The sequence below is a fragment of the Bubalus bubalis genome, chromosome 2, assembly GCF_019923935.1.
Source record: "Bubalus bubalis isolate 160015118507 breed Murrah chromosome 2, NDDB_SH_1, whole genome shotgun sequence".
Lineage (NCBI taxonomy): Eukaryota > Metazoa > Chordata > Mammalia > Artiodactyla > Bovidae > Bubalus > Bubalus bubalis.
In genome coordinates this window covers 142,065,050-142,080,759 of record NC_059158.1, presented here as the reverse complement: position 1 = coordinate 142,080,759, position 15,710 = coordinate 142,065,050, and the positions used below count along the sequence as shown (strand labels likewise).

The window sequence follows — 15,710 nt, the reverse complement described above, 5'->3', positions numbered from 1 at the left end:
AGCAATCAGAATCCAACAACACATTAAAAAGATCATACATCATGACCAAGTGGGCTTTATCCCAGGGATGCAAGGATTCTTCAATATCCGCAAATCAATCAACGTAATACACCACATTAACCAATTGAAAAATGAAAGCCATATGATTATCTCAATAGTGGCAGAGAAAGCCTTTGACAAAATTCAACACCCATTTATGATCAAAAAAACCCTCCAGAAAGCAGGAATAGAAGGAACATACTTCAACATAATAAAAGCTATATATGATAAACCCACAGCAAACATTATCCTCAATGGTGAAAAACTGAAAGCATTTTCCCTAAAGTCAGGAACAAGACAAGAGTGCCCTCTCTCACCACTACTATTCAACATAGTTTTAGAAGTTTTTACCACAGCAATCAGAGCAGAAAAAGAAATAAAAGGAATCCAAGTTGGAAAAGAAGAAGTAAAACTCTCAGTGTTTGCAGATGACATGATCCTCTATATAGAAAACCCTAAAGACTCCACCAGAAAATTACTAGAGCTAATCAATGAATATAGTAAAGTTGCAGGATATAAAATCAACACACAGAAATTCCTTGCATTCCTATACACTAATAATGAGAAAATAGAAAGAGAAATTAAGGAAACAATTCCATTCACCATTGCAATGAAAAGAATAAAATACTTAGGAATATATCTACCTAAAGAAACAAAAGACCTATATATAGAAAACTATAAAACACTGGTGAAAGAAATCAAAGAGGACACTAATCGATGGAGAAATATACCATATTGATGGATCGGAAGAATCAATATAGTGAAAATGAATATACTACCCAAAGCGATCTATAGATTCAATGCAATCCCTATCAAGCTGCCAACGGTATTTTTCACAGAGCTAGAACAGATAATTTCACAATTTGTATGGAAATACAAAAAACCTCAAATAGCCAAAGCAATCTTGAGAAAGAAGAATGGAACTGGAGGAATCAACCTGCCTGACTTCAGGCTCTACTACAAAGCCACAGTCATTAAGACAGTATGGTACTGGCACAAAGACAGAAATATAGATCCATGGAACAAAATAGAAAGCCCAGAGATAAATCCACACACCTATGGACACCTTACCTTCCACAAAGGGGGCAAGAATATACAATAGAGGAAAGACAATCTCTTTAACAAGTGGTGCTGGGAAAACTGGTCAACCACTTGTAAAAGGATGAAACTAGAACACTTTCTAACACCATACACAAAAATAAACTCAAAATGGATTAAAGATCTAAATGTAAGACCAGAAACTATAAAACTCCTAGAGGAGAACATAGGCAAAACACTCTCCAACATACATCACAGCAGGATCCTCTATGACCCATCTCCCAGAATATTGGAAATAAAAGCAAAAATAAACAGTTCAGTTCAGCTCAGTCACTCAGTCGTGTCCGACTCTTTGTGACCCCATGAATCGCAGCACGCCAGGCCTCCCTGTCTATCACCAGCTCCTGGAGTTCACCCAGACTCACGTCCATCGAGTCAGTGATGCCATCCAGCCATCTCATTCTCTGTCTTCCCCTTCTCCTCCTGCCCCCAATCCCTCCCAGCATCAGAGTCTTTTCCAATGAGTCAACTCTTCCCATGAGGTGGCCAAAGTACTGGAGTTTCAGCTTTAGCATCGTTCCTTCCAAAGAAATCCCAGGGCCGATCTCCTTCAGAATGGACTGGTTGGATCTCCTTGCAGTCCAAGGGACTCTCAAGAGTCTTCTCCAACACCACAGTTCAAAAGCATCAATTCTTCGGCGCTCAGCCTTCTTCACAGTCCAACTCTCACATCCATACATGACCACAGGAAAAACCATAGCCTTGACTAGACGAACCTTTGTTGGCAAAGTAATGTCTCTGCTTTTCAATATGCTATCTAGGTTGGTCATAACTTTCCTTCCAAGGAGTAAGTGTCTTTTAATTTCATGAAATAAACAAATGGGACCTAATTAAAATTAAAAGCTTCTGCACAACAAAGGAAACTATAAGCAAGGTGAAAAGACAGCCTTCAGAATGGGAGAAAATAATAGCAAATGATGCAACTGACAAACAACTAATCTCAAAAATATAGAAGCAACTCCTGCAGCTCAATTCCAGAAAAATAAATGACCCAATCAAAAAATGGGCCGAAGAACTAAACAGACCTTTCTCCAAAGAAGACATACAGATGGCTAACAAACACTTGAAAGATGCTCAACATCACTCATTATCAGAGAAAACAAATCAAAACCACAATGAGGTACCATTTCCCACTAGTCAGAATGGCTGCTATCCAAAAGTCTACAAGCAATAAATGCTGGAGAGGGTGTGGAGAAAAGGGAACCCTCTTACACTGTTGGTGGGAATGCAAACTAGTACAGCCACTATGGAGAACAGTGTGGAGATTCCTTAAAAAACTGGAAATAGAACTGCCATACGACCCAGCAATCCCACTTCTGGGCATACACACTGAGAAAACCAGAATTGAAAGAGACACATGTACCCCACTGTTCATCGCAGCACTATTTATAAAGCCAGGACATGGAAGTAACCTAGGTGTCCATCAGCAGACAAATGGATAAGAAAGCTGTGGTACATATACACAATGGAGTATTACTCAGCCATTAAAAAGAATACATTTGAATCAGTTCTAATGAGCTGATGAAACTGGAGCCTGTTATACAGAGTGAAGTAAGCCAGAAAGAAAAACACCAATACAGTATACTAATACATATATATGGAATTTAGAAAGATGGTAATGATAACCCTGTATGCGAGATAGCAAAAGAGACACAGATGTATAGAACAGTCTTTTGGACTCTGTGGGAGAGGCGGAGGGTGGGATGATTTGGGAGAATGGCATTGAAACATGTATATTATCATAGTGAAATGAATCACCAGTCCAGGTTGGATGCATGATACAGGATGCTCAGGGCTGGTACACAGTGATGACCCAGAGGGATGGGATGGGGAGGGAAGTGGGAGGGGGGTTCAGGATGGGGAACACATGTAGCCCCGTGGTGGATTCATGTCAATGTATGGCAAAACCAATACAATATTGTAATAATAAAATAAATAAATAAAATGGAAATTAAGGGGGAAAATACCTTTAGAATGAGAATTTGAAATAAGGTTCTATTCTGATATTTTGAAGTTTCTTCTGTTTTGTTTTGAACTGTGAATATGTCACCTTATGTGAAATTTCCTCCTATATTCCAATTATATTGAATATGGAAATTGGCTTTTCTTTTCACCTACTATAGAAAAAACTATATTCATTGAGTTAGTGCTCTGAAATTATAGCTCTGGAAATATATGAGGCTTTTAACTCGCTTTTTAGCTCTTATTACTTTAATTAATAGAACCTAGAAGCTGAGTTTATGATTTTGTTTTATGGCGAGAAACAATTGCCCCATAAATTATAAGGTATATTACTTGTAAATAATGTAAAATAAAGACTATCTTGTAAATCAAGCCCTTTTGATGTGCAGGTTAATCAACTGCAGCATGAGCTGTCCAAGAAAGATGAGTTGCTTCGAATTGTCTCCATTGCTTCTGAAGAGAGTGAAACTGATTCCAGCTGCTCTACACCTCTTCGCTTCAATGAGTCCTTTAGCTTATCTCAAGGTTTGCTGCAATTGGACATGCTGCAAGAAAAGCTCAAGGAACTGGAAGAAGAGAATATGCTTCTTCGATCCAAGGCACAGTCACATTATTTCTCACTCTCCTTTACCTTAAGGGCTATAAGGTTTAGGTCTAGGTAGTATTGGGGTGAAATATGGCATAACTAAGGACTTGCTATTGACATTCCATTGGGGGTGGAGTGGGTGGCAGCTAAGGCACAGGTGACTGATTACCTTCCACTGTTACTCAGAGCCCAGTGAAAAATGAATAGCAAGCTGACAGGTCAAAGAGGGGAAACCACAGCATACAATATATATGTTGTGGACTTTACACAAATAGCTAAATCATTACAAATAAGGTAAGAACTGTATTGGAAAATGTTTCATGAGCTTATATAATGGGGGAGGGTCAGAGAATGGATCAAAGCAGTGCTACTTAAACAAGTGACATTTTAGCTGAGGCTGAGGATTAGCCTATCAGAGATATATGATGGAGAGCAGGGGCTGGGGGTGATGTGCAAAGGCCCTGCAAGGAATAAGGGGGAGATGTTTGTCATGTCCTATTCCATAGTCTTTATTTTGTGATAGATAAAGCTTTATGAGTTTTTGTTTTACTTTGCAAGTGATGAACTTTTATCTTAAATGAGTATTAGAAGTTTTCTTTAGTTAATTCTAGAAAATCGTTAGAAAATATTATCACATACTGATTTTTTCCCCTTGAAGGCTTGTCACATAAAGACAGAAACTATTACCTATGAAGAGAAAGAACAGCAGCTTGTCAGTGATTGTGTTAAAGAACTTCGTAAGTATTAATGTGTTCTGTTTTATAGCCTCTGGGTAATTCTTTGGTAGTGTATCACTAACTCAGAAATTAGATCAATGATTTCAATAAAAACATGTCAAGAAACAATTTAAATAGTTACTAAAAATCTTGGAATATAACATTGAGCCCACAACTCTAAATAAAGTTCCATTTGTATTTTTAAGAAATATCTTTGTCATCATTAAATAAAGACCTATATTTCTGCCTGTTACAGCATATTAAAATGAAAGGAACCAAAACTCTTATGTTGTTGGTGCAGAAATAGTCCTGTAGAGAATATGATTGCCAAAGTCAGGAAACTGATTAGTAGCAAAACTAGAGCTTAAATGATGGTGTAAAATATAACATTCAGTGAGTATTTGTTAAATGCAAACTGGGTTTCTATAAAGGAATATATTTTGCTTTCATGTATTATTACCTAAATTAAAAAAAAATAAATCAGTTGGAAAAAGATCAGCTTTACTAGAGAAAAAGTTTGAATCTCTCTGTAAGTGTATAGCCTTTGTTATATTTGTTAAGTTTGATTCTCATTTCTTTTGGGACCTTATTTATATCCCTGATGATTACTCAAAAACATAGTGTCTCAGCACTTGCAAACATATATAATTCACTTATCTTTTTTCAGCTTTATCCTTCATAAAGAAAAAGACAGAGGCAAAATCTTTAGCTTGTTTGCCTTTATAAGTTATCTCTTTTTGGCTTCAGTGCCTCTTATTAAATTCCCAGCATTTGTCTATTTCAGAAGAACCTTCAATTTTCTCTGTTGGGTTATTCAGGTTTATTACTTTAAATTTATGTTAAAGAAAAATCAATTCATGATAGCCCAATGCTTGTTACAAAACAGGATTTGGCCCACCAGCCATAGTTTAATGTCCTATATTTATATTAATTTTTAAATTTTTGTTTTCCAGGTGAAACCAATGCTCAGATGTCCAGAATGACTGAAGAATTGTCTGGGAAGAGTGATGAACTGATTCGATACCAAGAAGAGATTTCCTCTCTCTTGTCTCAGATTGTAGATCTTCAGCACAAACTTAAAGAAGTAAGTTCATTCATTCAACAGATGTTTGTTAAGCACTGACCTAATACTTATGCACTCTGTTAAGTGCTAAGCAAAATAAACATAGTCCTTGTCCTTTTACAATGCTGTAGTCTTTCTGACTGCTGTTTTAGTCTTCTGTCATGAAATATCATGAATAACTACTTTCAGATCATTATTTCTTTCCATTAAATGGAATTCTCTTTTCCTCAGAAAGTTGTGATATGAACTACTGATTCATGCTCTTTGTCCTTTAAACACCTTGATGGATTTTGTATTCTGCCCATTTTATTGCTATTGTTTGGCTTTTGAAAGGTTAGCTTTTGCTATTCCTTTGGACTCTCCCCTGGAAAACATTCTCCAGATGTCTTAAAAAGAGAGTAACCTCATTTACGTGGGAAGGCTTCATATGTCTCTTTTAATATGTTGTTAGCATGTGATTGAGAAGGAAGAACTGAGACTTCACCTCCAAGCTTCCAAAGATGCCCAAAGACAATTGACGATGGAGGTAATGAGATCTTCCTTTATCTTGTGTAATATGGGAGAGAGGAATGAATAGTTTCTTTCTTCTTTGTGAATAAGAATGATTAAAGATGATTACCAGGTTTGAAATAACCACAGAAGATTAAAATGAAATTATGAGATCTACAAAATAAAGCTTTTTAAGAATTCTGTCTCTAAAACTAATAATAACATGACAACATCCTTCTTAGCAGGGAAACCTTGAGATTATAAGATTTTTTAGGAATGTATGACCCCTTTCAGGTCTCTGTTAACTAACCCAACAGTTTTTAAAATAAAGCAATCTCCATTTTTAATAAGCACCTCTAGCCCTAGTGATGCTGATCATCTAGTCCACATAATACATACACTTGAAGAACTTTTTGAAGTTAGAATGTACTCTGAAGATTATGTACTGTTTTAACATGCTTATGTATGCTAACTATAAAAGAAAGTTTCTGAAACAAGGGAGAAGAAACTACTTGTTTTATGTCTATTGAGTACCCTGACATCTATTTTTTTTTTTTAAGATTTTATTTATTTATTTATTTTGGCTGTGGTGAGTCTTCATTGCTGTTTATGGGCTTTTCTCTAGCTGCAGCAAGCAGGACCTACTTTCTAATTGCTGTTGCATGCTTCTCATTGTGGTTGGCTTCTCTTGTTATGGAGCATGGGCTTCAGTAGTTGCAACTCATGGGCTCTAGAGCTTGGGCTCAGTCGTTGTGGCACATGGGCTTAGTTGCTCCATGGCATGTGGGATCTTTTTGGACCAGAGATTGAACCCACTGTCCCCAGCATTGGCAGGTGAATTCTTAACTGCTCGACCACCACAGAAACCTGCACCCTGACATCTTACAGACTTGATAGACTTGATCTTGTCATTTGCAAACTTCAGAGAGATGTTTAAAAATATACATATCTAATATTGTGCTAAACTAACTTGACCATAGCTATTATACTTCCTCTATAAGTTTTTTTTTTTATATAAGAAGCATTAAATACTGAATTGACAGCTATGGTTGTCTCAGTTACTTTTCACATTTTTAGGAAATCATGTTTGTATATAATTCTGGCCAAGACACCTCTAAATCTGGCAGCTGGAAATATATATACTTTCCTTGCTTAGGCTGTTTCAGAGTCTTTGTAGAAAATTTAAATTCATAAAGTTAGTCCTCTGGATAAAATTTAAACTTATCTCAATTTTTTTTTCCTGTTGTCACTTTGTAGTATAATAAGGTACACTAATCGCCCTCCAATCTTGCAGCTTCATGAGTTACAAGACAGGAATATGGAGTGTCTCGGAATGCTACATGAATCTCAAGAAGAAATAAAGGAACTTCGCAGTAGATCTAGCCCTGCAGCTCATCTCTACTTCTCTCAGCCATATGGAGTTTTCTCTGGGGTAAGGAACTGATAAAAATATTATGTATTTAAGGAAACTTGCTTAAGATTTGATGGTCCTTGAGAGTAACAGGGTTGTTAGTAACCCTATTACCCCTTAATACTTCAGTGTGTATGTATTAAAAAAAAAAAGGATCCTCTCAAGGACATTCTCCTACCTAACCACATACAACCATCAACTCCAGGATATTGACTTTGATACAATACTATCACTGTCTCATCCACAGAGCCCATTTAAATTTCGCTAATTGTCCCAACAATGTCCTTTGAAGGATACATTGCATTGGGTTGTTACAGTCTGGAACAGTTCTTCTGTCTTTGTTTTGTCATTTATGACCTTTGTAGAATGTCTTCAGCTTTGATTTGTCTGTTGTTTCCCCACAATTAGATTTAGGTAATGCAATGGCACCCCACTCCAGTACTCTTGCCTGGAGAATCCCATGGACAGAAGAGCCTGGTAGGCTGCAGTCCATGGGGTCGCTAAGAGTCAGACATGACTGAGCGACTTCACTTTCACTTTTCACTTTCATGCATTGGAGAAGGAAATGGCACCCCACTCCAGTGTTCTTGCCTGGAGAATCCCAGGGACAGGGGAGCCTGGTGGGCTGCCGACTATGGGGTCGCACGGAGTCGGACACAACTGAAGCAACTTAGCAGCAGCAGCAATGCATTTTCAGCAGAAATAATGCCATGTTCTCCTCAGTGCATTGTATTGGGAGGCACACATTGTCTTTTTGTCCCATTACTGATGATGTTAATTAACTTTGATCCTTTGGTTAAGGTAATATCTGCCAGTTTTTTTTCACTGTAAAGTTAGTCATTGTTAATTAATTACTAGTTAATTGAATTAACATTACTAATTAACTTTTCAGTGATGAAAATTGTCAGATACTACCTTGACCAAGTGATCAAAATAACTATTTTGGGGTGATACTTTGATACTGTTTAAATATTATGTTCCCCATCAAGCTTTACCCACTAGTTTTAGCACCCATTAATGGGGATGTATCTGACTCAGTTATTACTATGATGGTTGCCAAATGGTAACTTTTTAATTCCATCATTTTTTTTCAGCTTTTTAAAATTGGCATTCTTTTGTCAGAACTTTTCTGTCTCATTGATTTATTCATTTGTTCATTTAGGTTACGCAGTATAGACCCATGAATTCCTATTTTAATCAATGGATTATAAGCCATCATTACTCTTTTTTATTTTGATACTTAAATTGTCCCAGATGTGGTCAGTAGGATCTCCTTCAGGCTCTTCTTGCCCTTTCCTTGGGCCAGCCTTCAGATCAGCCATTCTCCAAGGAGCTCTGGTTATTTTTAGTGAGGAATGATACTTAGAATCCAAAATCTGGGTGCTAGGTATGCCTGGCCACTAGAGTTATTATTGCTTTCAGTCCCTCTCAACAGATAGAGCTAGGAAATATATGTATGTTCATATGCACCCATATAAACACATGTATATCTATCTTTCTATTCATATCTTATGTTTATATGCATATTTAACATCATGAGTTCACACCAGTACCTCCAATTCAGTCATTGTCAGCTCCATTGAGTCTACCATCCATGCTAATCGAATCTTCACCTTTGATCAGGGGAAGGAGAGGATTGCTGATTTTTATTTTAAACAATTTTTTATATTGTAAAAGTTTTACATGTTCATTATAGAAAAGTTAGAAACTAGAGAGGACCAAAAAGAAATGGTTAAATACTATCAAATCCTGACCTCCACAGAATCACTATTAACATCTTGGTTTATAGCCTTTCAAACCTTTTATTTTTGTGTATCTGTATATGTAATACTTTTATGTATCATAATTGGCTTTTCCCATTGCTTCCTGTAAAAATATATATGATGAAAAAGTAGTCGTTTCTTGTATAAAAGCTACATTTCCAGAATGTCTCTTTTCTTCCCCTGCATTTTAGCTTATGACTGTTTTCTTGTGTTTTCTTTTACTATAACACTGAAAGTATTGGATTCTGGGAATTCTGTTAGATAATTGAAAGGTCGTTTATTTCTCATAACAGGCTTCTTAGTTAATCACTGTTAGTACCCTCAAACTCTTTTCTTAGGAATCTCTGGCAGCTGAGATTGAGGGGACCATGCGTAAGAAGTTGAGTTTGGATGAGGAATCTTCTCTCTTTAAACAAAAGTAAGTACAGATCATATGTGTTGTTACTAGACCATTGGGATGGAAATTGAAAAGAAGCTACAATCCAAAGTGACCAGTATTATGAGATTCAGTAGTATATCTTCTTACTATTCAGTTCTTTCCTGATAGTGCTCCCATCTGTGAGAGCATTCTCTTGTTCTGAAATTTATTTTCTAATAATTTCTCCCAAACTTAAGAGGCTCTTCAGGGTGGCTTTGTTTTTAATGAGCTGTATTTACATGCATCTTTTCTAGAGTACTCCAATGCTAGGCAGTGGCAATAATAAACACTTCTTTTTTGACAGAGCCCAACAGAAACGGGTATTTGACACTGTCAAGGTTGCCAATGACACCCGGGGTCGCTCTGTCCCATTCCCAATTCTACTGCCCATCCCAGGCTCCAACCGCTCAAGTGTCATCATGACAGCAAAACCATTTGAATCTGGCTTAGAACCAACAGAGAGCAAAACAACCCAGAAGAGTAACTTGGAGGAAGATCCAGGGTAAGAAACATGGATTCACACACAAATTTCAGCATTGTTCTGTGCTGTCTGAAGACAACACTGAAAGGAACTATCAGTTCTCATTCAGTAGTGATGCCTTGTATCATTATTTGTTAGACGGATCACTGGAGTGAAAAGGTTTAATTAATTATATTCAAAATGGAGTTTGCATTGAACTATAAAATTCTTTACTTCTTTCTTCTCTGGTTTGGCAAAATTTGAGTCTCTAACTTTGTGTTCAGAATCAAATTTGTTTGAATCTGTTTGGTCATTAGCAGTTACGCATAGCATTAGATGATAGTTTCTCATAACCCGTGCTCATAATTTCAGCTTCTTTGGTGCCTTTACAATAAACAATAATCTTGAATACCTATTAAGGAAAACTAGATTGCTCTTAATTTCCTATTTGTTTAAATTGAGATTTCTGTTTCTGTTTTTTTATTAATTCAGTTCATTGAATTTTGTTTAACTAGAAATTAAAGAGAATTACTGGAAAGTCAACTGAAAGTTTTTGAAAATTAGATGTTTGGCACCTGAGAGAAGTCGTTCCTAATGCAGAAATCCATTACCCTAGGTTTTCGATTGTATTGTCTGGTCTTAGAGGTAGATTCTGTACCCATGGTAGCCTTATGTGTTAATACTACCTCATTGTACACAGTTACCTTAGGAAAAGATCTAACAAGAACATCTATGTGAATTCACACATGGAATGCCTAAAACTTGGCTTACTACTCTTTCTTTTGGTATCAGTTGTAAGATATCTCCGATTTTTTTAATCTTGAGAAGTGAAAAACTGTGTTGCAGAGCTATGAAAGTGCAGTATTTATGAATCTTGTTTTCTTTTAAATGTCTGCAGTATTCATAGTGGATTTTATGGCCTAAAGTAAATTTTTTCACATTTTAATATTTTTGAAATTGTTTATCTTTTGCAGCTAATGATGTGTTGTAGTATAATGAGTAGCATTTTTAATTTCTTAGTAATACATAAAATAATGATACCTCTTGCCCTCAATGGTATTATAGATTCAGTGAAATAAGATAACATTTAGTTTTTTGACTACCTAAACTGAATTTATAAATGGTCATTATCTATAGCTAAATGAATTAAGTGAAACAGAAATTTTAATAAACACAACATAATATAGCCTATCTGAAGTCATCTGAAATGATCTATAAAAATATTACAATGTAGTATTAGAGATTTGGGTTTGTTACTATTTCTGTATTCCAGCTATCTAAGAAAAATATGTGTTTTTAAGATCAGTCTCTCGAACATTCACCATTGTGGAAAGGAGAGCTCTTTGCTGTGCTTCTGACCCTCACAGATGTAGTCAGTGAATGTGATTTTCCCATAGGAACATCCAGAAGACGGATCAACCAGGACCCTCTACAGAGAGCGATTTGGCAACAGCACTTCATCGCCTCAGTCTGCGGCGACAGAACTACTTAAGTGAGAAGCAGTTCTTTGCAGAAGAATGGCAGCGGAAGATCCAAGTTCTGGCTGACCAGAAAGAAGAGGGTAGTGGCTGTGGCACGCCCACAGAGAGCCTGGCCTCCCTCTACACCGACCAGTCGGAGACCACAGACCTAAGCAGTGCCAGTTGCCTTCGAGGTTTTATGCCTGAAAAATTACAAATTGTCAAGCCCCTTGAAGGTAATAAGTGAGGGCCATTTCTAAGCGATGTTGCTTATGGTTTTGCCTTCCCCTGGAAATGATGTGTCTCTTGTAATTGTGCAGGAGCTATCTTTATTATCCCTAAATCTTCACTGTTCATATGACCATGCACTGCAGAATTTTGTGGAAAATTAATGAAGAGATTTGCATTCTCCATGCCATCAGCTGTCAGTTCTCTTCTACAGATGTTGTTTTTATACAAATGTGGGGGAAGACAAGTAATCTTTTCTTGTCCTTTGCTGAGGAATATCCTTGATAGTGGGGCTTTCCAGATAGCACTACTGGAAAAAAACCCACTTGCCAGTGCAGGAGATTTAAGAGATGTGGGTTCAATCCCTGAGTTAGGAAGGCCCCCTGAAGGAGGGCACAGCAACCCACTCCAGTACTCTTGCCTGGAGAATCCCATGGACAGAGGAGCCTAGCAAGCTACAGTTTATAGGGTTGCACAGAGTTGGGCATGACTGAAGCAACTTAGCATGCATGCACACACATCCTTGATAGCAGTTTTCATGATAAGATAAATGAGATATGACAGATGAATAAAAATAATCTAGATGGAATACTTCATCTCTACCTTTTGTTTCAAGAAAGAGTTCTTTACCCAAAGAGTGTCTTTTACTTAGAGGTATGTGTGCCTGTATTTTTCTTTTGTTCAATTAGAAAATGTTGTTAATTTCAAGTCAGTTTCTATTCTCTCTTAAAATGGGACTTGAATTTAAAATAGATTTCTTTGTTTTATGGAATATTGACAATCTTCAAATGATCCTCTGCTGTTACCATAAAAGTGTCTGCATTAGACAGAATTTTGAGTTGATAACCTAGAAGGACCTCTCAAACTCAAAGGTGTTATGTTCATTTTATTAATGGTCAGTGCAGATATTTGCAGCTATTTTTAGGATTAAATGACTCTCAGTGACAAGTAGCAACTGCATCTGGTGCAGGCACTTGGGATGATCATTAACCTGCATTTGCAGACAGAAACAGTGGGGATATGTCCTCCTTTTATCATTTCCTTAGCTTTCCTACTCTCCCTGAGATCCTGGTGAAAGGACATGAACACAGTGGAGAAGTATACAAAAAATCACTGTAATTCAAGATGCCTTCCAACCTAGGAGCCTAGCTTTTGAGTTCAAAGCTCATAAGCAGTTCCAAAACAAAGGAATATTGATTTTTGTCACCTGGAAAAACACAACCCCACATTGTACATATCTTTCTTCTCATCACTGCCTCAGCATTCTAGTTCCTATTAAGCATGTTGACTTGGTTTTTTCACCCCTGCTTTAGATGTCCTTTTTAAAGTTAACTTTTGAAATAAAAAGATGATTATTCATACCTTTAGCATCTTGTTAGTTTTCCACAGAGAACTTCAATGTACAAATTTTACCAAAATATTAAGACTGAAAAAGCAGTTTTATTATTATCATTACTTTTTTACACACATAATTTTAGCTTCTTTCAAGATTTAATATTTGTGGGAAATTTAAAACCTGTTCCTTTTTTTGTTTGCGTACTCAGGATCACAAACTCTGCATCAATGGCAGCAACTTGCTCAACCAAATTTAGGAACCATTCTTGACCCACGACCAGGTGTCATCACTAAAGGCTTTACCCAGTTGCCCAAGGATGCCATCTATCACCTCTCAGATTTAGAAGAAGATGAAGAGGAGGGTATCACTTTTCAGGTTCAGCAACCTCTTCAAGTGGAACAGAAAACATCAGTATCCCAGCCAGTAACAGGAATCTTCCTGCCACCCATGACTTCAGCTGGTGGTCCAGTTACAGGTGAGAAGAGTATAGCTTGTAACCAGTAGTACTTTGCTTTCTGCATCACTGTATGGTCAGCTGACTGCCTCTACTTAAGTCTTACTGGAGTGTACTCATCTTGAAAATAGGGTAGTAGAAATGTATAGCGTAAGTGCCCCTTCTGATTCTCTCCATGTCTTAGCCAACCTGCATAAATAGATCAGGCAGAGAGGAGAGAGCAGTTCAGTCAATGGTTCACAAACCTTTAGGACTCAGCATCTCTTTAAACTCTTTTTTTTTTCAGTTGAAGGATAATTGCTTTATAGTATTGTGTTGGTTTCTAACAAAAATCAACATGTATCAGACATAGGTTAACCCATGTCTCCTCTCACTTGAACATCCCCCCTACCTCCCTCCCCATCCCATCTTTACATTCTTAAAAATCATGAAGAATTGCAGAGAGCATGTCTGTGTGGGTTGTATCTACTTATAATTTACCATATTAGAAATAAAAACTGAGAAATTATTAAAATATTTATTAACTCATTATTTTAAAATAGTTACATATTAACACAAATAATATATTTTATGAAAAAAGCTGTATTTTTTCAAGTAGTGAGAAAAATGGTTTAGTTTTATAATTTTGCAAGTCCTTAATTTACAGATCAATAGAAGATAACAGGATTCTTGTGTCAGCATCTACATTCACTCTATTACAATATGTTGTTTTGATTGAGAGTATGAAGAAAATACAGGCTTCCCAGTTGGCTCAGGGGGTAAAGAATCCACCTACAACGCAGGAGACACAGGAAATATGGGCTTGATCCATGAATTGGGAAGATCCTCTACAGGAGGGCATGGCAACCTACTCCAGTATTCTTGCCTGAAGAATCCCATGGACAGATGAGCCTGGTGGGCTGCAGTCCATAGGATTGCAGAAAGTTGGATGTGACTGAAGTGACTGAGCATGCACACGTGAAGAAAATACAGCCTTGCCATCATCAAAAAATCTGCAAATAATAAATGCTGGAGAGGATGTAGAGAAAAAGGAACCACACACTGTTGGGAACATAAACTGGTACAGCCACTGTGGACAGCAGTAAGAAAGTTCCTTAAAAAACTAAAAATAAAGCTACCATATGATCCTGCAATCCCATTCCTGGGTATATATTTAGAGAAAACGTTAATTTGAAAAGCTACATGCACCCCAGTATCCATTGCAGCACTGTTTACAATAACCAAGATATGGAATCAACCTAAATGTCCATCAACAGATGAATGGATAAAGAAGACATGATACATATATATTACATAATACAACAGAATTATTCAGCCATAAAAAGAATGAAATAATGGTGTTTGCAGCAATATGGATGGACCTAGATATTATCATACTAAGGGAAGTATGCAAGACAGAGAAAGACAAATATTATATGATATTACTTATATGTGGAATTTTTTAAAAATTAATATAAATGAACTTATATACCAAACAGAAATAGATCCACAGATGTAGGAAACAAATTTATGTCTACCAAAAAAGAAAGGAGGGAGGGAGGGATAAATTTGAAGTTTGGAATTAACAGATACACACTACTACTATTATATAAAATCGATAACCAACAAGGACCTAAGGACCAAATTTACAGCACAGGGCACTATACTCAATATTTTGCAATAATCTATAAGGGAAAAGAATATAAAATAATATATGTTTATATATATAACTGAATCATTTTGCTGTATACCTGAAATACAACATTGTAAATCAATTATACCTCAATAAAATAAAAAAAACTTAAAGTTAAAAAAAAGGAAGTACAGCCTCACACAGATATCCGGTTGGAAAAGGAAAGTGTGTTTTAATAGCCTCTTCAGATACTTGTGAATATTACACCAAAACTTGATAAGTGGTAGTTTCTTTAAGGTTTATAACAATGTAAATCTAAAACTTTTCATACTTTGTTACATTAAAATCTATTAGTCTGTTCTACACTCTGAATACATCTTTTACCCATGCACGATTTTATAACATCATGCACCGGTCATTTGGAAAATATTGGTTCACTAAGTTATGCAGATCTTCCAAATGTTGACACATTTCATTATATAATACAATAAAATCATGTAATATTACCCACCTATCTCATTGGTAAGTCTTTTAGTACTAGGAAGCTTTCAGGCTCTCAGTGGTGGGTTCAAGTCTACCAAAACAGTCATTTTCACTTCAAAGCTCGAATTTTGT

At 36.4% G+C, this 15,710-nt stretch overlaps 1 protein-coding gene across 1 annotated transcript in view; it reads left to right on the top strand.

Moving 5' to 3' along the window:
• TRAK2 (trafficking kinesin protein 2) overlaps positions 1-15,710 on the top strand; it is a 74,958-nt gene that overhangs the window by 51,803 nt on the left and 7,445 nt on the right. The window contains exons 6-14 of the mRNA XM_044937232.1: positions 3,489-3,698; positions 4,344-4,422; positions 5,355-5,485; positions 5,916-5,990; positions 7,248-7,385; positions 9,466-9,545; positions 9,850-10,047; positions 11,403-11,701; positions 13,238-13,504. Coding sequence (XP_044793167.1) covers positions 3,489-3,698; positions 4,344-4,422; positions 5,355-5,485; positions 5,916-5,990; positions 7,248-7,385; positions 9,466-9,545; positions 9,850-10,047; positions 11,403-11,701; positions 13,238-13,504 — 1,477 coding nt within the window. The remainder of the gene's footprint in view (positions 1-3,488; positions 3,699-4,343; positions 4,423-5,354; positions 5,486-5,915; positions 5,991-7,247; positions 7,386-9,465; positions 9,546-9,849; positions 10,048-11,402; positions 11,702-13,237; positions 13,505-15,710) is intronic.